The following is a 27,179-nucleotide window of genomic DNA, read 5'->3' on the forward strand; positions in this document are numbered from 1 at the left end:
GACTCCCTGAGACTCAGATTCCCCGAGCACCACTCTGCCTGGGCAAAGGGGGCAGCAGGCCGGCTCATTGGTGCCCCCATGTGGCCAAATGCTAAGACGCCAGGCTGGGGACCCAGGCTGCAAGGGCCACTTGGCTGTCACCATCCAGCAACCCTTCACCCCGTGGGGCACTGGCCAGTGAAGCTAGTGGACGAGGATGAGCCTCAGGAGATAAACGTGTGCCCTACCAGTGGCTGACCAGTATTTTGGGGTGAACCCTTGGCTCATTTATGAAAGCTGAGGTCATGTGTAGGACCCCAGCTTACAGGAGCATATAAGTGACGTTAGATCTCCAAAACCTCCCCTTTGGTTCTGTCCTCAACACTTACTGAACCCCAGAACAGCCACCTCCCCCAGAGCGGCTCCTCAGCCACCCATCCCAGTGATTAAATTCCTGCTCATTATCAAGGGTGAAGACGTTCAGGGCCACCTTGTCTCTAGGCACAGTGGGGACAGTACCTCGGGGCCCACAATACATTTAATTTAAGATCTTTAGAAATGAGAAGGAAATATGAATATATTGCTGGACCCTGGCTCAGGGGTGCCAACGTGTCCCGGTGGACGCCCCAGAGACTCAGACCCCAGACATGCAGATGCAATTAGCAAGAGGGTTTATTGAATGTTGCACAAACGGGCTCTCTGCCTCCGAGGAGGAAAAGAGCCCCGATTAGCAATTACAGGGATCTTTTAAAGGCAAAAGGAAAGAAACCGCCTAAAGACACGCGGGAGTCGCATAGCATCCAGGTTGATTTCACACAGGGTCAACAAGAACCTATTCAGGGACATTCCAATCAGGGTGTGGGGGGAATGGTTTTCTTATTTTTTTTTTAAATTTTTATTTATTTATGATAGTCACAGAGAGAGAGAGGCAGAGACACAGCAGAGGGAGAAGCAGGCTCCATACACTGGAGGCCCAACGTGGGATTCTATCCCGGGTCTCCAGGATCACGCCCTGGGCCAAAGGCAGGCGCCAAGCCGCTGCGCACCCAGGGATCCCTGGTTTTCTTATTGTAAACAGAATGCTTTTAGTTGCTAAAATTTCAGGAAGGCGCCTGAATGGGCTGCCTCTGGATTAGGGCTGGCCCTACTTACAAGGGGGGAGGTTTCTTCATTCCCTCCTCTTGTTTGGGCTGATTTTAACCTTAAAATCTTAGGGAACATTTATTTCTTCAGTTTGGAGGGCCCGACATTGCTGAGTTAATACCAGAGCTTGGGTAATAGACAATCTTTCTCGGATGAACTGGAGCAGCCGGTAGAGGACGCAGGGGCCGAAAGTTAGCAGCAGGAGCAGGATAACTAGAGGGCCCAGAATGGTAGAGATTAGGGTGGTCAACCAGGGACACTGATTTCAAACCAGCTTTCAAACCAGCCCTGCTGGGCCTCCCGGTCCCTTTGTCTTTTATTTAACCTTTCCCTGAGTTTGGCCATGGAGTCTCTGATGACTCCAGAATGGTCTGCATAGAAACAGCATTCCTCTCCCAGGGCCGCACACAGTCCTCCCTCTTTCAGGAATAGTCAATCCAAGCCTCTCCTGTTGTGAAGTGCTACTTCTGAAAGTGAGGTGAGGGACTGTTCTAGCTTAGAAACGGACTGCTCTAGTGTCCGTAGATCCTCATCTACAGCTGTTTGGAGTTCTATAGAACGTCGTCGTGAGCCCTGGATCAGAGCAGCTGCGCCAGTACCCACCCCAGCAGCGACCCCTAGTCCCAACATAACGGCTAAGGTTAGGGAGACAGGTTCGCGCCGAAAACGGGTGGGATGTTTATCATACTGATTTTCTAGAGTTTCAGCAGGGTGATAGAACACCCTGGGTATGATCTGCACCATGACACAGAAGTCGTTTGAGCTATTTAGAACCTTAGCCGACACACAGGGGGGAGGCCTTTGTTGCATGCCCACCAAGTTCCCGGCTGGGGCTCCAGGTAAGAATCAGTCCCCAAAATCGGGGTGGTAGTGTTGCAGAGTCTCTGGTAGCCCCGGGGGGGTGTTCCTATGCAGGTTCCCTGTCCTGAAACTTCTGTAAGGGTGAATTGTGGTTGGGAGTCGGGTGTGCATCCCTGAGTGCTAGTGATGTTATTATAGGTCCCTGAAGTAGCAATTCCCTCATAATAAGGGGGGGGGGATGCAAGGCAGAGCCAGCAGGATTTAGTTACATCGGGGCTGGTTCGATTAAGGGCCAGGAATGCCCCTATGATAAGATTAAACAGTCGTTGTCCCGTCTCGGGTGACGACCGAGGGGTTGGAGTGACCGCGAAGTTAGTGGGTGCGGCACTCCCTGCGGCTAGGGCGGGGCTGGTAGTTTAGCAGGAGCTCTTTGTTCCCCGAGGAGGACCGAGTTAGGCCCGATCGCCACGGGGTCTGGGGATTCTATTTTTAGTTTAATTCTGAATATAAAACCATCATCTGTTCTTTCTTTGTATAACCTGAGTCCCCACGTATATCCATTGGCCCAGTAAGTAGCCCTTTTTCCGGGCTCCGTGAAGGATATCCGTAGGGGATGACACCACCCTTGGCAGGGCCCATAATTAAGGGTTTTCCATTTGCTAAATGTCGGGTGAGTATAGTTAGCCTTGACAGTGATATAATCCCAGGAGGAGGAGGGCCTCCATTCTGTATCCCCCGTAGTTTCGCACCCCCAATTTTTACAATAGAAGTATTCCCCTCCTCCACAGGTGGGATTTAGCCTGCGATCTCTGTGGTGCCCGGGACAGACATAAAAGGGAAGAGTGCTTAGCATGGCCCTTCTTTCAGGCGTGCCACAGCCTCCCCATGGGTCTACTCCCAGTCGCCCTGGAGGGCTTTCTTGGTTAGGGGCTCTAGAGGTGTCGAAGTATCCCTCTAGGTCCCATGGGCTAGGGGCCCCTATGGTTAGCTTGCATAGGTCAGGATATAGGTTAGGCCACCAGGTTCCCACGGGGGCGGTCTTAGTTATAGACCAGACCTCCTCACCCCCAGACGTTAGTACCTGCCAGGTTAACCTTTTGAGGGCATGAGGGTCACCTTTGGCGGAGGTGAAGAGCGCTAGGAGAGGTAGGAATATAACAACTGTCATTGAACAATTTTTGGAAGTCTTCTTGAGCGGGTTTTGGGTGTGGTGGAGCTTCCATTGGAGCGGCTCGTCCGGTCCGTCCTGGCTGGCGTCAGCGGTGCTCGTTGATGGGGCGCGCTGGACGTGTGAGGCGTGGACCCAAGCAGCAATGCCGTCTACCTTTAAGGCGGTTGGGGTGGTCAGTAGGACAGTATATGGGCCCTTCCAGCGGGGCTCAAGCGTCCTGGACTGATGTCTCCTGACGTAGACGGAGTCCCGATCTGGAACGGGTGTGGGCCGGTTGTGTCTCCGGGGCGGTAGACAGCCGCAAGGGGTTTCCAGATCTGGTGCTGGATAATCTGGAGCGCCTTTAGCCTGTCCTGTAAACCGGGAGTGTTAGCAAGAGGGTCAAGAGCAGAATCTAGTAAGTCCGTTACTGGTGGGGGACCTCCATAGAGAATCTCGTAAGGAGTTAGCCCATGGCGCGCGGGAGTGTTCCGGACTCGGAACAGAACCATAGGGAGGAGTTGGACCCAGTCTCTAGTGCCAGTCTCCAATGTCAATTTAGTTAGGGTCTCTTTAATTGTTCTATTCATTCTTTCTACCTGACCTGAGCTCGGGGTCTGTATGCACAATGTAATTTCCAATTTATCCCCAGTAATCTGGCCACCAACTGACTTACCTGGGAGACGAAGGCGGGGCCGTTGTCCGACCCTATTACCTTGGGCAGTCCAAACCGGGGGAAAATTTCTTCCAGGATTTTCTTGACAACCACCTGGGCGGCTTCTCGCTTGGTGGGGAAAGCTTCTGTCCAGCCTGAAAAGGTATCTATAAACACTAGGAGGTACTTGTTACCATATTTACCTGGCTTGATTTCGGTGAAGTCTACTTCCCAATTAGTTCCGGGTCTTTCTCCCCTCATCCTGGTTCCCTCAGGCATCTTGAGGTGTTTGGTATTTACCTTAGCACAAGGTACACAAGCGTCGGTTACCTGTTGGATCAGGGAGGGGAGTTTGGGAATGTAATAGGTCTGACCTTCTCTCCGGAGGAGTGCTTTTAATTTTTTTTGTGTCCGAGGTGAGTCCATCGGTGGAGGTGAGTCACCAGTTCTTTGGCCCTTTTCTGGGGCAGGACAGTCTTCCCTTGGTGTTTCCAGACCTTCATTTGCTCGTCATATTTTGCCCCTATTTGCTGGACGATATCTAGGTCGCTGTCTGAGTACTCGAGAGAGAGTTGCCCCGGTGTCCAGACAGCCTCTGGTACTTGTAGGGAGAGGGCCTGTGGGCCTAGTGCAGCGGCCCGTGCTGTCTCATCGGCCATCCTGTTCCCCTCTGCTACTGGGTCATTGCCTCGCTGATGCCCAGGACAGTGAATTATACTCAGTTTTCTCGGCAGAAAGAGGGAATAGAGAAGATCTTGTATTTCTTCTCTGTTTTTGATGTTTTTACCTGCTGAGGTTAGGAGACCCCTTCTACGGTATATTTCTCCATGAACATGGGCAGTTGCAAAAGCATATCTGCTGTCGGTATAAATGTTGACCTTTTTGTCCTTAGCCTTTCTTAGGGCCTGAGTTAGGGCTATAAGCTCTGCCCTTTGAGCTGAAGTCCCAGGCTCTAAGGCACTGGCCCAAATGACAGCTTTCCCATCTACCACGGCTGCCCCGGCTTTACGCTCACCATTTCGTAGAAAGCTACTCCCATCGGTGTACCAGGTTGCTTCAGCATCTGGCAAAGGCTGGTCCGTCAAGTCCCCTCTGGTGCCATGGACTTCAGCTAGGATCTGGTGGCAATCATGCATTACTAGGGAGGGGGACTCGGTTTCTGGAAGCAAGGTGGCCGGGTTTAGAGATGTAGCCGTTCCAAACCGTATCCGCTCAGAATTCAGTAACATGGCCTGATAATGGGTGACCCGGGCGTTTGAGAGCCATCGATCAGGGGGCTGGCGGATGACTGTCTCTACGGCGTGGGGGGCCACCACAGTGAGGGGTTGGCCGAAAGTCAACTTGTCTGAGTCTTTTACCGGACTGCCACAGCCGCTATTATTCGGAGACATGGGGGCCATCCTGCAGCCACGCTGTCTAATTTTTTTGAAAAGTATGCCACGGGCCTCTTCCAGGGTCCCAGTTTTTGAGTTAGGACCCCTTTGGCTATTCCATTATGTTCATCAACATATAGCGTAAAAGGCTTGGTTACATCTGGGAGGCTCAGGGCAGGGGCGGTCAATAAGGCCCTTTTTATTTTGTCAAAAGCCAATTGCTGCTCCTTTCCCCAGTGGTAGGGGGTGTTGGATTTCGTGAGAGGATATAGGGGAGCCGCCATCTCCGCAAACCCGGGTATCCAGAGGCGGCAGAACCCAGCACTGCCGAGGAACTCTCGTAGTCCTTTGGCATTAGTGGGTGCTGGGATCAGGGCTACAGCCTTTTTGCGGCTCTCCGTCAGCCACCTCTGGCCTCCTTCCAGGAGATATCCCAGATAGGTCACTTGTCTCTGGCCTATTTGGGCCTTTTTGGCGGAGGCCCTATACCCCAGTTCTCCCAGCCTCTCAAGAGGGCCCCCATACCTTTTACACAATCCTGTTCTGTCCTAGCCGCCAGGAGCAAATCATCCACGTACTGCAGGAGGACGAGGTCCGGATGGCCAACTCGGAAATCTGCCAAATCCCGATGCAAGGCTTCATCGAACAAAGTGGGGGAGTTTTTGAATCCCTGTGGCAGCCTTGTCCAAGTGAGTTGTCCTGAGAATCCTGTCTCAGGATCTTTCCATTCAAAGGCAAAAATAGGCTGGCTTTGAGAGCTTAACCTTAGGCAAAAGAATGCATCTTTTAGATCTAACACCGTATACCAGACATGGCTTGGGGGTAAGGTGCTGAGCAAGTTGTAGGGATTCGGCACCGTGGGATGTATGTCCTCTGTCCTCCAGTTAACCTCTCATAAATCTTGTACCGGCCGGTAATCTCCTGTGCCAGGTTTTTTTACGGGTAATAGAGGAGTATTCCAGGGCGACTGGCAAGGTATTAAAATGCCCAATTGTAATAGTCTCTGTATATGTGGCCGAATGCCTTCTTTGGCCTCTTTGCTCATTGAATGTTGCCGGATCGATATGGGGGTGGCCGAGGGTTTTAAATTTATAATTATGGGTGGCTGGTTTACAGCTAGTCCCATTCCGGCCGTTTCCACCCAGGCCTGAGGGTAGTTAGTGAGCCATTCAGAATCTAGGGGCTGCACGGACGGTGGAGAGTCCTCGTGCAGCCGTGTGGTGTTCATCCTCTAGGCGCAAGGTCAGTACCTGGAGGGGCTGCCCTCCCGCGCCAGTAATAGTGGCCCCTTTTTGCTGAAAATGTATCTGGGCCCCTACTTTTGAAAGAAGGTCTCTGCCTAGGAGAGGGTAAGGGCAGTCTGGGACCAGTAAGAAGGAATGCGTTACTTGCCCAGTGCTCAGGTGGACCTTCCGTTCGGTTGTCCATCGATATAACTTGCCTCCAGTTGCCCCCTGAACCCAAGACGTTTTAGAGCTCAAGGGTCCTTTTGCCTCAGTTAAAACTGAATGTTGAGCCCCCGTATCGACCAGGAAGGTCACCGGCTGTCCCCCCACTTTAAGGGTTATCCGAGGCTCGGGAGGGGGGGTTCCTGGCCCTGACACCCCTAATCTTCATCTTCTAGGGACAAAACAGGAATGGGCTTCTTTTTAGGTCCCTGCGTTTGGCCCTTCCTTTGGCAATCTTTAACCCAATGTCCTTTTTCCTTGCAGTAGGCACACTGGTCTCGTTCAACCCGTGGTCCTCTTTTGTCTCCCAGGTCCCTACTCTGTCCTGACTTACTCTGCCCTGAGCCCTGTACTACGGTGGCCAGTATAGCCTTCTATTAACCTCTCCAGAAAACCTGCCGGCGTCTCATCCTTTCCCTGCACTATAGCACGTACCTTTGCCAAATTGGTGGGGCGACGCCCTGCCCCTTTGAGACCTGCTAGGAGTACCTGGCGATAGAGACGGAGCCGCTCCCTACCAGCAACAGTGTCGTAGTCCCAGGTCGGGCGAACCAAGGGGAAAACATCCTCAATCTCATTAGGCAGCTGGGTCGGCCTCCCATCCGCCCCCGGGGCCGTTTTTCTGAGCTTCGAGGTAGACGCGCTGTGTCTCCTCCGTGGTGAGGAGAGTCTGCAGGAGCTGTTGGCAGTCATCCCAGGTCGGCTGGTCGAGGTGTCCATTGGGTCCTGGCTGCAAGACCAGGGCCTTCACCTGCAAGATAATGTCAATATTAAAAGTTCCGTTCCTGGGCCACCCGACGTTGAAAGCCGGCCACTCTGAGGAGCAGAAGGTGACCCATCTTCGTCTTGTGACTTCGACCGAAAGATTGTGTGCCCGGCCGGCGACTTCTTTCCAGTGATCTAGAGTGAGGCTTAAAGGGGTGGTTACAGTCTGCCCCGGGGGTGTAGAGAAGAGGTGAGCGGTGAGGAGGAGGACAGGAAAGGAAGAAAAACACGGAACGAACAGACGCACACGAACGACAGGACTGGCGCGGCAGATTCAGATGGGAGCGGTCGCGAACCACGACCCTCCCCGAAGAGGAGGGAGTGCCGGGGCTCCGTTCCTCTTCCAGACCACTCCGGAGTCCGACTCCGGAGGGGGACCAGGGGTCTCGGGCACGTCTGCCTCCCCCGCTGGTCCAAATACAGAATACAGAGTACAGCGTCCTGCAAGCACAATACAGACCCGGCACAAAACAGACCCGGCCAGTCAGACAAACGGACGAGACAGATATGACATTTAGCGAGCTCGGTCTTACCTCCTACCGGTCTTAGGATTGAGTCTGGGGCGTCTCAGATCCCGGACGAGCCCCCAAATGTTGGACCCTGGCTCACGGGTGCCAACGTGTCCCAGTGGATGCCCCAGAGACTCAGACCCCAGACATGCAGATGCAATTAGCAAGAGGGTTTATTGAACGTTTGCCCAAACGGGCTCTCCACCTCCGAGGAGGAAAAGAGCCCCGATTAGCAATTACTGGGATCTTTAAAGGCAAAAGGAAAGAAACCGCCTAAAGACAAAAGAACCGCGGGAGTCGCATAGCATCCAGGTTGATTTCACAGAGAGTCAACATGAACCTATTCAGGGACATTCCAATCAGGGTGTGGGGGGAATGGTTTTCTTATTGTAAACAGAATGCTTTTAGTTGCTAAAATTTCAGGAAGGCGCCTGGATGGGCTGCCTCTGGATTAGGGCTGGCCCTACTTACAAGGGGGGAGGTTTCTTCAATATAATAATGAATCCTGCCTGGATTAAATTCACCTTTGTACCAATACAGTGGTTAAAAAGTGGTTTTTAGATTTCTCTTCATGGAGGGGGAGACCATGAGAGCAAAAGTGTGTAGGGCTCACAGCAGCCATGATGTTAATGGGCCTGATGGCCTCATGCCTCCAGAAAGCTCTTATTAAGGTAAAATGCTATTTCCAGAGGTAAGGAACATGAGTAGCCCATTCTCATTCATTGGCAACAAATTGACTGGTTCATTTGTTCTCTGAGACAAAGGACACAACTGAGGGAACGTGGTCAGACCAGAAAGGTGAAGTCCTTGGACACAGAGGTGAGGGGCAGGGAGACATTTAGCCTTTAGAGAAGAAAACTCAGAGACAGGCAGATGGACTGTGGGACACCCAAGGCATCTCCACAAGTGACAAAGCAGTAAGAAGAGACTAGAAGCCAGATACATCCGGGTCCATCTCCACATGCCATCTCTTCCCTAGAACATAATCTCGGGAAAACGGTTTACCCTCTCAGAACCTTGCCTCTGCTGATAGAGCTTTTAGGACACATAGTACGGGCTCAAGAAATGAGAGCTTAAAGAGACAAAAATCAATATACCAAAATGTGTTGCATTTCTGTGCGCTACTAATGAAGCAGCAGAAAGAGAAATTAAGAAAACAATCACATTGACAATTGTACCAAAAATAATAAAATGCCCAGGAGCAAATCAAGAAAGTAAAAGACCTGTACCCTGAAAACTGTAAAACAATGATGAAAGAAGTCAAAAAAGATACAAATGGAAAGATACTCTATGCTCATGATTTGGGAGAACGAGTATCGTTAAAATGTCCCTACTACCCAAAGCAATCTGTATATTTAATGCCATCCCTGGGGATCCCTGGGTGGCTCAGGGGTTTGGCGCCTGCCTTTGGCCCAGGGCGCAATCCTGGAGTCCCGGGATCGAGTCCCGCCTCAGGCCCCCTGCATGGAGCCTGCTTCTCCCTCCTCCTGTGTCTCTGCCTCTCTCTCTCTCTATGTCTATCATAAATAAATAAATCTTTTTAAAAAATGTCATCCCCATCAAAATACCAGCAGCATTTTTCACAGAACTAGAGCAAATAATGCAAAAATGTGTATGGAACCAGAAAAGACCCTGAATAGCCAAAGGAGTCCTGAAAAAGAATAAACCTGGAGACATCACAATCCTGGATTTCAAGATATATGACTAAGCTATAGTCATGGAAACAGTATGGTCTGGCACAAAAATAGACATAGACACATCAATAGAATAGAGAGTCCAGAAATAAGTAAATGTCCTCAACAAAGGTGTTGGGAATACTGGACAGCCACATGCCAAAAAATGAAACTGGACCACTTTCTTACACCATGCACAAAAATAAAATGGATTAAGGACCTAAATGTGAGGCCTGAAACCATAAAATTCATAGAAGAGAACACAGGCAGTCATTTCTTTGACATTAGCCACAGAAGAGTTTTTCGAGGTATGTCTTCTATGGCAAACAAAATTCACAAAACAAAACAAAAGCAAAATTAAACTATTAGGATTATACCAGAATAAAAAGCTTCTGCACAGTGAAGAAAACCATCAACAAAACCAAAAGACAACTTACCAAATGGGAGAAGATATTTGCAAATGACACATCTGATAAGGAGTTAATACCCAAAATATATAAAGAACTTACACAACTCAACATCAAAAAAAAAAAAAAAAAAACAAGAATTTACACAACTCAACATCAAAAAAAAAAAAAACGAAATAATCCAATTTAAAAATGGGCAGAAGACATGAACAAACATTTCTCCAGAGAAGACACACAGATGGCCAACAGACATGTGAAAAGATGCTCCACATCACTCATCATCAGGGAAATGCACATCACAACTACAGTGAAATATCACCTCACACCTACCAGAATGATCAGAATTAAAAAAAAAAAAGGAAAGGAAAGAAAGAAGAAAGAAAGAAAGAAAGAAAGAAAGAAAGAAAGAAAGAAAGAAAGAGAAAGAAGCAACAACTGTTGGTAAAGATGCAGAGAAAAAGGAACCCTTGGATTGGTGGGAATGCAAACTGGTGCAGCCACTGTGGAAGACAAAATTATTCAAAAAGTTAAAAGTAGAATTACTGTATGATCCAGTAATTCCACTACTAAGTATTGACCCAAAGAAAACGAAAATACTAATTTTAAAAGATACATGCGCCCCTGTTTACTGGGGCAATAGTTAAAATGGCCAAATTAGGGAAGCAGCCCAAATGCCCACCAGTAAATAAATGCATTAAGATGCGGTACCTAAAAAAAAAAAAAAAAAAAGATGTGGTACCTATACACCACGGAATATTACTCAGCCATGAAAAAGAACGAGATCTTTCCATTAGCAGCAACATGGATGGATCTAGGGGGTATTACGCTAAGTGAAATAAGCCAGTCAAAGACAAAAACTGTATGATTTTACTCCGATATGGAATTTAGGAAAGAAAACAAAGAAAAAAGATAAAAAAAATCAGACTCTTAACTACAGAAAACTCACTGCTGGTCACCAGAGGGGAGGCGGGTCAGGGGACGGGGCAAATAGGCCAAGGGCAGTACCAATACACGGATTGTGAAGAGCACTGAGTTACATGCAGGATTGTTGACTCAGTGTATTATACACCTGGAACTAATACAGCACTGCCCGTTCACTATACTGGAATTTTGAGAATAAATAATTTCTAAGAGGTTAAAGGTTCCAGAAAAATCACGAGATGGCCTACTCTGTGGTCCTCTGGGGGTGACCCATCGCTGGCCACCCAGCGTGGCGGGACTGGTCCCTGCTGCCCAAGCCACCCTGCCCTGTCTCTGGTTTCTGCTGACTGTGGCTCATGGACAAGGCTCTGCAGGCGGGTCATAGGCCAGGACATCCTGGACACTAACGGCTCGAAGGTCAGAAAGCCAAAGGTACCTGTGGCAGCCAAGCTGGTGTTGACCAACCTGTGGGCCGGAAGGCTATTTACGTCCAGCAGGTTCCGGAGATCTTCATGGACGGCCTACTCCCTGTCCAGTGGACAAGCCCAGGGCGGGGACTCCTCCAGCTGTCCCCCCCAGGCTTGCAACTAAAATCCATACCCCAGATTCCCAGCGCTGCTGTGAGGCAGCCCCCTGTGTTGCCCTAGCGGGGCCTCCAGAACCGCCGTATTGGGGCCGCCTGCACAGGAGAGCAGGGAGCAGCCCAGACGCCCAGGCTCCTCACTCGGGGCCAGGATCACAGCTGGACCGCCTCGCTCCCAGCACCCTGGCGCCCTGGCGGGGACACACAGCCCCGACGGCACAGCTGGCTCCCTGAGCCCGGCCAGGTGCAGGACGACAGGAGGGAGGGTGGGGCCGTCCTCGGGCTTGGGAGGCGTCACAAGCTCATCAGGAAATTCCAAGAGGGGCGCAGAGAGGGGCACAGGGTCTGCAGTGGGTGGGGGGGCATTATAGCGAGATGCACCTTCCAGTCCAGGAGTCCCCACCATGTTAACTGGGGTGTCTGTGTGTGTGGGGGGGGTGCCGTTACAGCGAGATGCACCTTCCAGTCCAGCAGTCCCCTCCCATGTTAACCGGGGTGTCTGCGGGGGAGGGGGTGCCCATTACAGCGAGATGCACATTCGAGGCCCAGAGCCACAGATATCCAGCAGGAATCAGCAACTTCCAGAACCACCTGCTGCAGGGCAGCGTCTCAGCTCGGGTGGCTCTGATAGGAGACCGCAGACGGGGGCGTCTGCAACACATGCAGCATGCACCCCGGGGTCTCACCATATGGCTCCGGAAGCTGAAAGTCCGAGGGCCTGGGCTCGAGGTAAGAGCTCTGTTCCTGTGGGCAGACGCTGTGTCCTCCTCACCTGGTCCCTCCCTCCTCTCTCTCTCTCTCTTTTAAAGATTTTGTTTATTTATTCATGAGAGACAGAGAGAGAAGCAGAGACCCAGGCAGAGGGAGAAGCAGGCTCCCTGCAGGGGGACCGATGCAGGACTCGATCCCAGGACCCCAGGGTCACGGCCTGGGCTGAAGGCAGGTGTTCCACCGCTGAGCCCCCGGGTGCCCCTGCCCCCTGAACCTTACTGTGATGGTAACTCAGCTGTGCTGGGCCAGATTTCCAACATCCTGTTGCTTCTCATCTGACTTTTGCCCAATAGCTCTAGAAACTTTTAAAAATCTCTCTTTCTCTCCCCGATTGTCAGCTCAAACTGGCCTTGCTGGTGATGCACAGTAGCTCCAGAGGCGCACCTAGGATGGGGAGAAGGAAAACCGCCCCAGGTTACAAACTTCTAAAACCCTTCCAAGTCCCCAGGGTGCCTTCCTCTCACTTCCTCTGCCTCTTCCTGCTTAGTCTCGCATTCGGTAGAGATCAGCAGCCTAGCTTGGAAATCATATTTTGTTGTTTAGCCTTGAGTAGACGCAGTCCTGTTTCTTGACCATCCACCCTTTGGACTCCGTTGTACTTCTGAGCGGGACATGGCCACTCGTCCCCGAGTATTCTTGCAGCCCCGAGCAGAGCCCTGTGTTTGCAGTCAGCTGGCTGCCTTACTCTGGGTTTTATTCCATGACCTGGACAGAGCCCTGCAGAATGTCCTGACCATCATACGCAATCAAGGAGATCAAGGAAATGTTTCTAGAATGAGAAGGAATACATGGTTGTAGGCTGCTGACCTAGGAACCTGTACTATTTGTTTCTGAATAAATGTGCTCAAAATAAGAACCAGGGACACCTCGGTGGCTCAGCGGTTGAGCATCTGCCTTCGGCTCAGGGCATGATCCCGGGGTCCTGGGATCGAATCCCACATCGGGCTCCCCACAGGGAGCCTGCTTCTCCCTCTACCTGGGTCTCTGCCTCTCTGTGTCTCTTATGAATAAATAAAATAAATAAATAAATAAAAAGAACCAAAGGCCCCCGTCTTGGGTCACGGTTTCCTTGTTATCAGAGATGACGTTTGGCTTTATTGAGTCTTCGCCACTATGCTGCCTGCTGTAGGGCCATATGGAGTTCTCCGTGGGCATGGTCTGACCCTCCGCAGCTCCCAGATCTGCTAGTTGGTGAAAGAGCTGAGTGGGAAGAGACAGATGTGGGGACTGGGGTTTGATGGCAGCCGGACAGGTGGCATGGCTCTGACCACTGCCATCTTCCTCCACAGCTGCACCGACCGTCAGCCTGTTCTGAGTGGAAAGCCCCATCCCTAGAGAGCTCCGGATGCCTCCCCGCAGATGACCCACCAGGGCAGCTGACTAACTTGGCGATCCCGACCAGCGTGCCCAGTGTCCCCGCCAGCTGCTCGCCGGCCCTCTCCCTTCCCTCGCCTTCCACTGGGCCTCACCCCTTCGCTCTCCTGTCACTACCCTTCTATTTCCAGTTGTCTCCTACACGGGACTAAAGCATATATTTGCTATGTTCCTCGAATGTAATTTTACACTTTTTTTTAAAGAAGCAAGGGACCAGGCAGCCCGGGTGGCTCAGCGGTTTAGCGCCACCTTCAGTCCAGGGCCTGATCCCTGCAGACCCAGGATGGAGTCCCACATCGGGCTCCCTGCATGGAGCCTGCTTCTCCCTCTGCCTGTGTCTTTGCCTCTCTCTCTCTGTCTCTCGTGAATAAATAAAATCTTTAAAAAAAAAATAAAGAAGCAAGGGACCCCTCTGACCCCCACCCCAAAAGAAACACTTTTAAAGTAGCTTGCGATGGATTTCTCTTTTATGCCTCAGTTTATTATTTTTTCAAAAGACCCATAACGTGTTCTGCAAGGTGTAGATTCCCACAGGCTCCCTTGCATGCCCGGTCTGGCCTTCTAGAAAAGTCTCGCCAGGTCTTGGAAACCATAAACACAAGAAGGGATAATAGTAAACTCTCTACTCATGTAAAATTCCACAGGATTGATCTTCATTCTCTGGTTTCTGTGCTTGGGAGAAAAGGCACAACACAAATGAATCTCTCACTCCAGAAAAATACTGCCAATTATGAACATTTTATAAAGCTTTGTAGGAGTGTCTGGGTGGTTCAGTTAAGCATCTGCCTTCAGCTCAGGTCATGATCGCAGGGTCCTGGGATTGAGCGACACATTGGGCTCCCTGCTTAAAGGGAGGCCTGCTTCTCCCTCTCCCTCTGCTCCCCTGCCCATTTTTTCTCTCTCTCTCTAATCAATAAATAAAATCTTAAAAAGATAAAGCTTTGTAAACTACACAGCACCAGGAATATAAAAATGAATGCAATTGCATTTATTAACCCAAGACCTGAGAACTGAGTCCGGGGCATCTCTCTTCTCCCCTCTGCCAAGAGCAGTTAGCTCTTCTGTCCTGTTTGGGGCACACGCCCTAACCACTACATTTCTAGGCACAGCACCTGGTCTTGTGTCTGCCCCTGAGAAATGGTCTTTGAAATCCTTCAGGGCCAAGGTTGGTCTTCAAGGACCTTTGTTTAATCCTTAGTGACCAGCAGAGAACTTCAAATAGAATAACTGTTTTAAAATTAATAAACAGGGACGGCTGGGTAGCTCAGCGGTTGAGCACCTGCCTTTGGCCCAGGGCGTGATCCTGGAGACCCTGGATCGAGTCCCACATCAGGCTCCCTGCATGGAGCCTGCTTCTCCTTCTGCCTGTGTCTCTACCTCCCTCTCTCTCTCTCTCTCTCTCTCTCTCTCTCTGCGTGTGTGTGTGTGTATGTTTCTCATGAATAAATAAAATCTTTTTAAAAATTAAATTAAATTAATAAACAAAAAGAAAGGAAAAAAGGGTGAAGGTATGGGTGGAAGAAGGGATGGCTGGTTAGCTGGGTAGATGGGTGGTTGTAAAGAAGGAGGGGGGATGGATGCATGGAGGGAAGTAGGAAGGGGGGGAACGGAGAGGGAGGGATGGATGGATGCATGGATGGAGGGAGGGATGGCTGGATGGATGGGTAGGCAGGTAGAGAGGAGGGATAGATGCATGGAGGGAAGTAGAGAGGGAGGGATGGAGAGAGGGAAGGAGTCCTGGATGGATGGATAGAGGGAGGGTGGGCTGGTGGGTGGGTGGGCACGCTGCAGGGATGGATGGGGAAAGTGGACCCAGGCTTGAGTGGATGTTCCTGCCTCTTATCCCGTCTAGCACTGTCTCTAACACAGCGGAGCGTGTGTCAGGATTTGGATTAACACAAGAAGCGAGTTTTCTTTACCGATCACGCAGAAGGCAGAGAGCGAGCTCACTGCACCCCCGGCTCGGAGTTCAGCCGCAACCTCTCTGCTCTGAGGTCCGCTGCCCAAACAAGCACACACCTGGAGGCCAGCTGCTGGAATGGAAAAAGTGACATAAAGAAGTTAAGTGTGTGCAGAGGGGGGCGGGAGACTTATCGTTGAGTCTTCTCTTTACTTATGGTTTTGAGACATCAGGGCTTTTAGGAGGCACCTTGTTTAGATTGGACCAACTTGAGACACATTTTCATTCAGATCTCCAGGGATCACAAGGTGTTCACGCCAGCGAAGTGGGGCTCAGCTGTCAATGCCATGTGGTACCAACAGTGGGAGAAGACAAAAAGCAAAGACTCCAGGGTCTGGAAGTATTTTCCAGGCCATGACGGAGAGAACAGCACATGCTAGAGCTGCCCGGGGGGCGGGAAAGCAGCCAGCCTGCTCGCACCGCTGTGATCCCTCCTGACGTCCGTAGCACAGCCGCTCACAACATGAGCAAGCGGCCGAGCTCTGTGTGCAGAGCCAGTTGCACGCTCGTTTTCTTGAACAAAGGAACTCAACTGCTAAGAAGTCAGGGTGGTGGGCAGTTGCCCCCCCCCCCCGGAAAGGAAGCATGCCCGGGTTCAAGCGGAGCAACCCCGAGGAGGGAATGGACATGCAAAGGCATTCGTTTCGTCCCAAACAACTTGAAAGCTTTGTGCAGACTCATCCAACAATACGGATGGGTCACACGGGCGGCACTTCTGGGCGTGCACACATCAGTAAGGGAGAGAGGGAAGTAGGAGACTCCACTTCCTTCCCTGACATTGGGGGGGGGGGGCAGGGAACCTAGAGAAGGGCAGCAGAGGGAGGGTGCTAGGAGACCCCTTCTTCCCTGTGCCTCCCCGTCTGACCTGTTGTGGGGGGAGGCAGCAGCCCGGAGCCCGATGATGGGTCTTCCTAAACCAGTTCCTCAGGCTCCCATCTCTCCCAAGGGTAGGATTTGAGGCTGGGAGCTCTGCCCAGAGCGGCATCTAGAAGGTTCACAATTACCTAGGGAGTGAGCCATCCCAGAACAGGCAAGGCTACCCGGTGGAGGGGGTTTTACCCAACGCTGCCCTTCGGACAAGAGCCAGGCAGGTCGCAGAGGCCACCCAGCACACTCAGGACTTTCAGAATCTAGTTTACCTAAGAAAGTAGCTGTGGCCTCTTTCCTTGAGGGAAAAATGAGGATGGGGGGGGGAAGCATCGGGTCCTCTTGCACAATACAAGGTCTCATAACCAGAACAGGACCTCAGAGCCGACGGGAGGCTGAAAGGCGTTCTTAAACAGAATCCACTTTATTAACAGCTACACGGATCTCTTCCTCTTTATTTACTTATTTTTTAAAGATATTATTTATGCATGAATGATGCACAGAGAAGCAGAGACACAGGCAGAGGGAGAAGTGGGCTCCCCCAGGGAGCCCGATGCAGGACTCAATCCCAGGACCCCGCGGTCACGCCCTGAACGGAAGGGAGACGCTCAACCGCTGAGCCCCCCTAGGCGGCCCTACCGGGTGAGTTCTAACACATCAACTGAGAGGTAGTCCCACCTGTGATTCCTGAGATAAGTGGAACTGTCCCAAAGTCAGAAGTCATTTACACAGCTCTAAAGTCGGCAGACATCCACAAACCCACAACACACACATATCCACGTAACTTTTACGTCTGGGGAGCACTTTATACTTTTCAAGGCATGTTTTAATCACCCAACTTCAGCCTCCCCAAAACACAGGCTATCGGGGCCTCCTGTTCTCATTGGTAAGATTCGGGAGTTGACCATCAACGTCCTTTTAAGGACGTCCATGATCCAAGTCTGACCTTGCGTCCCTCCCCGGTGGCTGGGAAGATCCGAGCTCAGAGGAGCAAATTTGTCTCTGGTCGACTCAGACTCAGAGTAGATCGCAGTAAGGCTGCGGGGAGGAAAGCCAAGGGAGGCCCCGAAGTATTGGACATCTGGTCCCTCGGGCAGTAGCTCTGTCCACGAGGGCAGCAGCAACGTCAGGAGGGGACAGAGAGGTGGGGAGATGGGACTCTGGGACATGGGCCGGGCTCCATCCCTTGACGATGAGAGCGCCCCCCGCCCCCCCACACACAATGATCAGTGTATCTGCTCCCAACAGAAGGGCCTTGTGCAGAGCCTGAGGACGGGCTCTACCGGACAAGTTTCATCGAGCCGTGAGCGTGGGACTCTGCACTCAGTGCTCCATGGGAGGAAGCGTCAGCAGCTTCACGGCTCGGGGCCAGTTTCTGTTACAAACATGGATGGACCAAAAAAAAAAAAAAAAAAAAACCATGGATGGACGGAGCCCAGGGATTTTGTTGTCGCCGTTACTGTCAGTACACGGCAAAAACACCCATTTACCCCGAACTCGGGTCTCAGCTGGTCCTGGATGGGAGTGACCCATTCCCAGCGCCCAGCCAGACACCACCGTGCCGAAGGCATCAATGTCATTTCTGAGACAGAAAACGCCCGTGGCGGCGGCCACTGTGGAACTCTCCCTGGATCTGGGGCCCCACCAAGTAACTGCGACACCCCCCGATGTACAGCACCGTTGGCTTCCCCAATCCAGGCTCATTCTACTCTGCACGCTCCCCTGGGGGCACCTGGGGACGTTTGCCAGCGTCGGGCACGGGCGCTGCCTTCCCCGTTTCCTCGGAAGCCAAACAGGCCTGAACCAACTATGCCAAAGTCCTCTAGTTTTAACCGCCTGGTTCCTGTTTGTGTTTTTAAGTTAGGATACAGAGGCTAACACAAATGCAACCTGGATGAACTGCTGCACATGCTCGTGGCCGAGAGTGAGGATTAGTTGTTTCTACTACTACAGGAAAGGGCTGTTAAACGGCTTCTTCCCCTTCCTTGGGCAAAGAGTCTCGTTCCTAAGCGGCTCAGAGCACTCAGACAACTCCTAAAACGTAACAGATGCTCCGAACGTATTCGCAAAACGCACGTGTCGGTGGTGGTTAATACCGGGCACTGGCAACCTCTTCTACCAGTTGCAGAGCTTCGAGGAGTGAGCAAAATTTAGGGTAAGAGAATCTGTTTGGTAACTGCAGAAACAGGTGAGCAATCGTCCCTACAGAGCATCCTGATGGTCCTTCACGTTGGAAACAACCACCACCGGCATCCAGGAGGACACACTTTCACATTACCTGTTTGACAGACTCGTTAACAAAACCTACGTGCTACAGCCTATGTTTGCTCTAAAAGAGCGTGTCCCCTACGTACTTTTTAAGAGCAGAGGCCTGAAAAGCTCCTAAAAAACACTGTGCTAGTGTGGGGAACAAGTAGCCTCAGCCTCCCCCAACTCAGACCTGTGCAAAGCCCCCTGAGTGATGGGCACAGGTGGGACTTGGAATGGGCCAACCACAGCTCCAGAAAAGCAGCATCCAAGTAGCCGGATGTTCCCAAAGCAGCTGTCCCAGGCCACATGGTCAGGAGCCCACCTCTGCAGCACAGGAGGTCCCTTCGGACACCCGAGCCACCGTAGTGCTGATGGACTCGGCGACGGTGCCAGGTGCCCCGACCTCCCAGGCAGCAGGGTCCTGGACCCCCCAGCCCCACCTGGCCTTCCCCTGTGCTCCCAGAGGATTCCTTCCCGAGAGTCCCTGTGAAGCAGGTCAGTGACAGGAGGACACAGGAGTGAAGTTCCAGGAGAGCCAGCACAGGGCCACGGCCCCGCAGATGCTGAGGCTGGGCCTCCCCGAAGCCTCAGGAATATTCTCCAGGAGTCTGCAGAGAAGACAAGACAGGACAGCCGACGGGGACTCAGGGAACGTCGTTCTATCTCTAGCCGTCGGGCAGCTGCAGCGGCTGAACCTGGGCTGGCTGCTGGGTACAGGGAGGCCGGCAGCACGGTGTCCCCCCTGCACCTGCCCCTCCACCTCCACCTGGGGCCTGCAGCTCAGTTATAGGAAAGGTAATCGATGAGCCGGGGAGGGATGTTCAACTTGCTGATTTTCTCCAGTCCTCTGACGCCAGTGGCTTTCCTCAAGCTCACCCTGCAGAGCTGCGACAGGCTCAGAGGTGTTTCTGGAAAAAGAGAACAGGAATCACACGTGGTCAGCTTAAGGAAGTAGCATAACATCCTTCGACTTAATAAACACCCAGGTGGAACTAGAATCGCTTCCCTTTCCCTGGAAATGGCAGTGGCCTGCAGGCCCCCTCTGGAAGGCTACCAGGCAGGACGGCCAGGGCCCGGGTAAGGAAGATCAGGAAATGGAATTTGGGTGGTGACCACTGGGATCTCATTCTGTGGGACTTGGAGAAGGGTTGTTGTTTTTTTTTTTCCTTTTCCATAATATCATAACTTCGTGCACAGATTTGTCAGCAAGGGATTAATCTACGGCTAGCACGTTCGTTTCTCAAACCTCCAGACACATGGGGGACAGGGCGAGGGTTAGTGGAGGGCAGGTGCCAGCGGCAGCTCCCGTGGTTCCAGGCCACAGGCCCTGCTCTCACCACCGCATACCACATGGCACAAGGCGACCCGGGTGGGGGGACTGACACCACAGAACAGCAGCACGCAGCTCACAGGTGCACCTCGTAGTGCCCAGGCTCAGGACCTCAGGACTAACGATGAAGCCTGCAGCTATGGCTCGGGAGGGCGAGCAAACCACAGCCAATGACGGGAGGTCCCTGGGGACCCCTGGCAGCTGAGCTCAGGAGCAGAGGCTGCCTTTTACAATGACTTGATTCTTTAAAAACCCATGTATGATACAAATACCTACCTGATAAAAATATAAATTTACCAAAATATACCAAACCCAGCATTCTCAACTTATGAAGATTTATGAAATACAAAAACCTTTGAGGGGGGAAAAAAAAAACAAAGAAATCCTGGAGACATTCATTTTCCTGTGGTACTTCATACCCCAAATTATTTGGGATGCAGGAAAAGAAATATCTGCCAGGAAACGTGTGACAGGTACAGATGGCATCTGCCTCTAAGGTCATATGGATTTTGGTTGGGTAGGGCAGGCAAAAATTTGAATAAATCGGGTTTTTTTCCTTCAACCGAGAGGCACCTGAAAGCCTCTTGTGGTTGTAAGGCTTTGCAAACTCATTTAAAAATTTGTCCCCAAGGAAGTCTCATCCTCAGCTAGACCATTGGCCCCCTGTCTCCTGAAGGGGCAGGGTTGCTCAGGGGAACTCGAGATCCTTGAGTCATTGGTCAGACTGTCGGAGCGGAGCTTCTTGCAAGCTCTCGTGCCATTCTGAACACACCAACAACATTCAAGCAACAAGGAGAGTGCGACCTCACTTTCATAGAACTCTAGGCACTTGGCAGGCGCGCTGCTGCTCCAGGTGTAGTCGGATGGCTTCTTCCCCCGGTTGTCCCGCGCGTAGATGTTGCCTCCGAACTCAACGAGCATCTCAATGAGGTCAACGTTCTTCACCTTGGCTGCGTGGTGCAGGGCGGTCTCATGAAGCTTCGCCGCGTTCACATTGGCCCCTGCGAGTCCAGAATGGGGAAGAAGTATCACCAAGGAGAGGACCTGCAGCTGCCAGAAGCATCGGCTGGTATGTTCCCGTTGAGCACAGTTTATGAGAGCAATCCTCCATCCAGGAAAGAAAGTCAGGGCAGGTCCTGTTACTGCTACAGCCTTTTCGAAATCTTTTTCAAGATCCCAAAGCAGTAATCACTCATTTTTCTTATGGCAAGAGAGCTAAAGACAAATAGCTATAGGAAAGTGATATAACTGGAAACAGAACCAAAAAGGAGAAAAATAAAACCAAAAAAGAGAAAGATAAAACCAAAAACTTCCCTGGGAGTTAAGAGGCAGTTCCAAGACCTGACACAGTGTGTTCCCATGGGTCCTGAGGCTCCGGAAACTCAGGCTCAGCTACAAAAGCTCTCCTGCCTGTTCCTGCACACGTGCTCACGATGGGCACGGGGCAGGGGCTGCAGGTATGAATGGGTGGCCCTTAAATATAAATATTCTTGGGTATCTCAGTGCCTCAGTTATTGAGCATCTGCCTTCGGCTCAGGTTGTGATCTTGGGGTCCTGGGATCGAGTCCTGCATCGGGCTCCCTGCAGGGAGCCTGCTTCTGCCTATGTCTCTCATGAATAAATAAATAAAAATTCATATATATATATGATTTTATTTATTTCTTTTATTTATTTATTTTTTATATATTTGGGGAATGTTGCCTGTGTTCATATATATATATACACACATATATATGTAGGAGATCCACAGTTTAGGTAAGAGATGAGGTGTCTTACTTGTGAATTCAGCTCTGCTATCTACCTGTTTTCAGGATAACAGCAGACAGTCAGAAAGAGGCAAAAAAGTAGTATTTAATTACGGTATTTTAAGATGCATGAAAAAATTAAGATTTTGATAAAAATAGGATTTGTATAAAACGTCCTTCATGGCCATCACCAATTCTATGCAATTGGATCTCCTGGACCCTCAGGATTTTTTTTTTTTTAAAGAAAATATCAACTTCTTTGAAGTCTGCTCCTAATGGATAAGGAGGTTATAAGAGAAAGGGGATAGGGGACAAGGTTTTTAAAGAAGCCAAGCAAATAGTCTAGCATTAATGAAGTTATTTCCCTCCAAGTAGATTCAAATCACAGTCCTAAAATATCAGCAAAGTGGGGTTAAAAATCTGATTTAAAAGAATTCAGATTACCAACATATCTCCACGTAATGATAAGTTTAGAGGAAATAAGGGGTGTAAGGCTATTAGATTTCCTGCCCCAGTGCTCAAAAATATTTGGAAATTCTGCTTTCTGACTTAAAATATTTTTTTAATTTTTTAAAAAAAATTTTTTAAGATTTTATTTATTTATTCATGAGAGACACAGAAGAGAGAGAAGCAAAGACACAGGCAGAGGGAGAAGCAGGCTCCGGGTAGGGAGCCCGATGTGGGACTCGATCCCGGGTCACCAGGATCATGCCCTGAGCTGAAGGAAGATGCTTAACCACTAACCCACCCAGGTGCCTCAAAATAGTTTAAAAAAAAAAAAAAAAAGATTTATTTGAGAGAGAGCAAAAGCCAAGATGGGGGAGAGGGACAAGCAGGCTGCCTGCTGAGCCCAGGACCCCAGGGCATGATCTGAGCCAAAGTCAGATGCTTAACCCATGGAGCTCCCCAGGCGCCCCTGACCTAAAATAGCTTCAATCCCCTAGTAGAACATAAAAAACTGTGTCCATAACGGGGGTCACTGTTCGATCCTAAGAACACAGCAAGCACCCCAACAAGGTAACACAAGCGCAGGAAAGTTCTCTCCATTGCCCGCAGCCAAAACTCACAAGTCAGGTCAGGGGAAAAAAATCCCTCAGGAAGAAGGCTCCATTACCTAAGTATTTAATTTAGCAGATGTGCGTTGCAAAAATAATACTAAGAGGCAATAAAGAAAAGACCTCCCCCATCTAAGGGCCCCAGCACATCAGGGGTGCTCTTCCCATAGCGGCCCCGATGAATCAAGAATCTTATCATCGCAGTCATAGAACGAAGGGGAGGGTGAATGCTAGACACACACTGGTGATGAGAAATAAACCGTAACGTGCACAGAATCTAAGGTGCAGGTCGCGGTCTCGAAGGTCATTAATTGTGGCAATAATCTTGCCAAGTGGGAAGGAAAGAGACTGCCTCTATTTAGCAAGAGAGAAGCGGGCACCTCAAGGGGAAACCTCTGGGTAGGAACAGCTCTCAGGCTCACACCTCCCTTCCACCCCCTTCACAGGGCTTCTGGGGACACAGGCAGGTGACTCTTCCCAGGAGGGGGCATCCCAGGGTACCAAACATGCTCTTGGCTCCTCTGAACTGGGTGTGACCCAGACGGAGACCAGGAGGGGCCCTAGCAGCTCTGCAGCTGGGGGAGCCACAGACCTGAGTACACGGGGTACAGGGGTACATGGGGGGACCTGAAAATACAGGGCAGGGCGGAAAACCAGCAACCAGGGCAAAGTCTGTTACGGGACACCGTGGCTGTCAATTAAAAGTACAGGTCCTGACCTGGCAGGTGAATCTTAGAAAACGCAGACAGATGAAGGGCACACGTGCACATTAAAACAGGGAGCTGGCTGCATCACTTGCCATCAGGGAAATACAAATCAAAACCACAATGAGATACCACCTCACACCAGTGAGAATGGGGAAAATTAACAAGGCAGGAAACCACAAATGTTGGAGAGGATGCGGAGAAAGGGGAACCCTCCTGCACTGTCGGTGGGAATGTGAACTGGTGCAGCCACTCTGGAAAACTGTGTGGAGGTTCCTCAAAGAGTTAAAAATAGACCTGCCCTACGACCCAGCAATTGCACTGTTAGGGATTTACCCCAAAGATTCAGATGCAATGAAACGCCGGGACACCTGCACCCCGATGTTTCTAGCAGCAATGTCCACAATAGCCAAACTGTGGAAGGAGCCTCGGTGCCCATCGAAAGATGAATGGATAAAGAAGATGTGGTCTATGTATACAATGGAATATTACTCAGCCATCAGAAATGACGAATACCCACCATTTGTTTCAACGTGGATGGAACTGGAGGGTATAATGCTGAGTGAAGTAAGTCAATCGGAGAAGGACAAACAGTGTATGTTCTCATTCATTTGGGGAATATGAATAGTGAAAGGGAATATAAGGGAAGGGAGAAGAAATGTGTGGGAAATATCAGAAAGGGAGACAGAACATAAAGACTCCTAACCCTGGGAAACGAACTAGGGGTGGTGGAGGGGGAGGAGGGCGGGGGGTGGGGGTGAATGGGTGACGGGCACTGAGGGGGCACTTGACGGGATGAGCACTGGGTGTTATTCTGTATGTTGGTAAATTGAACACCAATAAAAATTAATTTATTTAAAAAAAAAACAAAACAGGGAGCTGGGGGGGACACCTGGGCGGTTGAGCGTCTGCCTTCAGCCCAGGGCACGACCCTGGGGTCCTGGGATCAAGTCCTACGTGGGGCTACCTGCAGGGAGCCTGCTTCTCCCTCTGCCTGGGTCTCTGCCTCTCTCCGTGTGTCTCTCATGAATGAATAGATAAATAAAATCTTTAAAAATAAATAAATAAAACAGGGAGCTGGGGGGGGGACGGGGACAGAGGAAGTGGGAAGAACGTGGGGGCTGAGGATGATAATGTGCCTTGACCTGGGGCAGGGGCGCAGAAAGAGGGATGAGAGAGGGAGGGGGAAGGAGAGAGGGAGGGGAGGGGAGGGAGGGGGAGTGAAGAGAGCAGGGCGGGGGACGGGGAGAGACAAAGCAAGCAAAACGACTGAAGGAAGGCATCTGGGCATTAAAAATTCTCAACCTCATGCTTCAGAGAAAAACGGGTCAAAGTCAGATTTCAAAGCATCACAGGATCCAAGTGGACGCAGAGTAAAGCCTTACACATGTGCCGACAAGGGCCACCCGGTGGGAAGACCCCTCCACTCCTCCCCCCACTGCCCAAACCCTGCCCTCCTGCTCGACTGCAGGACCCCCTGCCCACACTCTGCCCCCCACCGCCTCCTTGCCAGACCCCACCCTACCCCCATCCCCTCCCCACTCACTGCACTATCCTCCCACCCCATCCCCACCACCTGGGGAACCCAGGCTGAGAGTCAGCACTGCACACCCTCCGGCTGCTACAGTCACTGACCTCGGGGGATTGCCCCCCACCTTTCCTGCTCCAGTCCCTCCCCCGCCCCCCACGGGGCCTGGGGCGCCCCAAGCCCACCAGGGGTGCCACCAGCTGGGCCCATGCTGGGGGGGCTGCTTTCCAGGGCTCCCCGGGTTTCCCACAGGGTCTGCGGCGCACCCCCAGCTCTGAAGAATCACACATTGAGCCCAGGCACTGCCCTCCTCTCTATTCTTCAGTATGTGCAAGACGTTTCCTTTGACAAGAGTCCCTGTCATCTAGGAAGGAGGCGCTGTCCGAGGCCTGGTGGTGGGGTCACCAGGGGGCAGAGAGGGGCAGGGGCCCTCCCCTGGGGACTCGAGTCATCCCTCGTCCTAGCCCCCAGATGTATGAAAGGCCCCCACACTCTGACCAGCCTGCCCCCCTGAGCCCAGAGCTTGCAATGGGGGAGGGGGCAATGGGGAAGGGCTGAGGGGAAGGGGTGGCTTGGCCTCCAGCCCCAGGGAAGGGGCCCTGGTTGGACAATCCCTGCCCCCCACCAACTCCCCAGTAATTGGTTCAAGTAACTGGACCTAGCCAATCGGATGTGGCCGAGCCTGGACAAAGGGACTGGATTAGGTTTGACCCCAGGACCCAGTCTGGGGCCCTTCAGTGTACTGGACACAGCTGGACAAGCGGTTTCCCCCTCTTCGGAGAAGACACCCAAAACCTCGGAAAGAAGAGTTTGGATGTGAGTCCCACCCTGATGCAGCCACTTGAAGCAGGTTTGGGGCACCAGGCATAGGATCAAGCGAGCGCTGTAGACACCAGACCTGCAAACTCCAGGGACAGTGATGGCTTGATGATGCTCTTGAACCCTCAGGGCAAACGGACCCTGACACCTGCCTCCTTCCAATCCTTCCAGTCACCGAACCAAGAAGTCCCCTCGGCCCTGCAGTGGGGTGCGACAAAGTCCTAATCGATGCAGAAAGGATGTTGGGGTTCAAGCAAGCCCCTGATTCGGTCCTTTCCCCTAACAGCTTCAACCAGAGAACTAAAAAAAAAAAAGGGCACGAGGTGTTGGAGCACATGGACAGCAGCACTGTGGGGACAGTTGGTGGCTGGAAAACTGCCATTTCAGAAGCTCAGCAGTCAGGCAGCTAGATAACCCCCGGCTGACAGGAACGCTGACCGGCTGGAAGGCCTTCGATGGCTCCTCATCTAGACGTTTTATCACTGTGCCCAAAATAAAACTACCCCAGTGACTAACCAGACACAAAAGGAATCTCTTTCACAGAAAAGACATCAAAGTGGCTCATGAAAGCGAACGAGGCTTCCGAATAGAAGAGTACACATAACTGACGCTCAAACGAGCGTGGTCGGGAGCGAGCTCGTCATCCTTCTATTCCCGGCCAGTTTTGTTTTTTATCCTGAGCTGCACCCAGAACGGCTGAGCTAAGATTTTCCAACAAAATATTTACATTGGGTTGAAAGCTCCTTGCCAACACCCACTTTGGCTCCATTTTAAAACTTCCATGGTAGACAGGTCCTGAAGCCAACCTGCACTGGACTGGGTTGTTTTTTATTTTGCTTTTATGTTTTGTTTTGTTTTCTGCCTTAGGACCCTCCCAATCCTGAGCCTTTTCAGAACACCTGACAAGCACCTGGATTCCAAATGCTGCTGGCTCCTTTCCCAAGGACCCCCACCTCTTCCTGATTCGGATGCCAATGAAATTATGCAGGTGCTGTGCATGGTCCTCGTGGCCACTGAAAATAATGATTAGTGTTCACTGAGCATCAGGTCCTGCGAAAATGTGATCACGAATCCAACAACCCTGCAAAACAGGATTTATTTTCCCCACTTTTGTAGATACAGAAAGGAGGCCCGAGGTCTCAGCTGGCAGGTAGGAGAGCCAGCTTCGAACCTGGTCTGTCCAATTCCACCGCCCAGCTCATGGCCAGCACACAGTGCAGGTAAACAAAACACCTGTATTGAGCCAGGCAGGTAGGAACACCAATATACCTGCACTGAGAAGCGCAGGTAGAAACAGGACACACCTGCATTGAGGAGAGCGGGTATAAATACACCTGCCCTGAACAGCACGGGCATAAACGCAACACGC

General features: G+C 51.3%; 1 protein-coding gene across 16 annotated transcripts in view; it reads right to left on the reverse strand.

Moving 5' to 3' along the window:
* Window positions 1-654: 654 nt before the first annotated feature.
* Window positions 655-27,179, reverse strand: part of ASB13 (ankyrin repeat and SOCS box containing 13) — a 37,582-nt gene continuing 11,057 nt past the window's right edge. For 2 of the 16 annotated variants that reach the window (XM_055331160.1, XM_055331159.1), the window contains exons 5-6: window positions 20,769-20,960; window positions 16,815-19,537 (exon numbers count right to left, since the gene is read on the reverse strand). In XM_055331160.1, coding sequence (XP_055187135.1) covers window positions 19,410-19,537; window positions 20,769-20,960 — 320 coding nt within the window. In that variant the 3' untranslated portion in view covers window positions 16,815-19,409. Of the gene's footprint in view, window positions 3,448-3,931; window positions 4,888-5,626; window positions 12,563-13,484; window positions 14,225-15,471; window positions 19,538-20,768; window positions 20,961-27,179 lie in introns of those variants that run through there. The other 14 variants (XM_055331156.1, XM_055331155.1, XM_055331154.1 and 11 more) reach the window with 14 other exon arrangements.

The sequence above is a fragment of the Nyctereutes procyonoides genome, unplaced genomic scaffold, assembly GCF_905146905.1.
Source record: "Nyctereutes procyonoides isolate TBG_1078 unplaced genomic scaffold, NYPRO_anot_genome, whole genome shotgun sequence".
Lineage (NCBI taxonomy): Eukaryota > Metazoa > Chordata > Mammalia > Carnivora > Canidae > Nyctereutes > Nyctereutes procyonoides.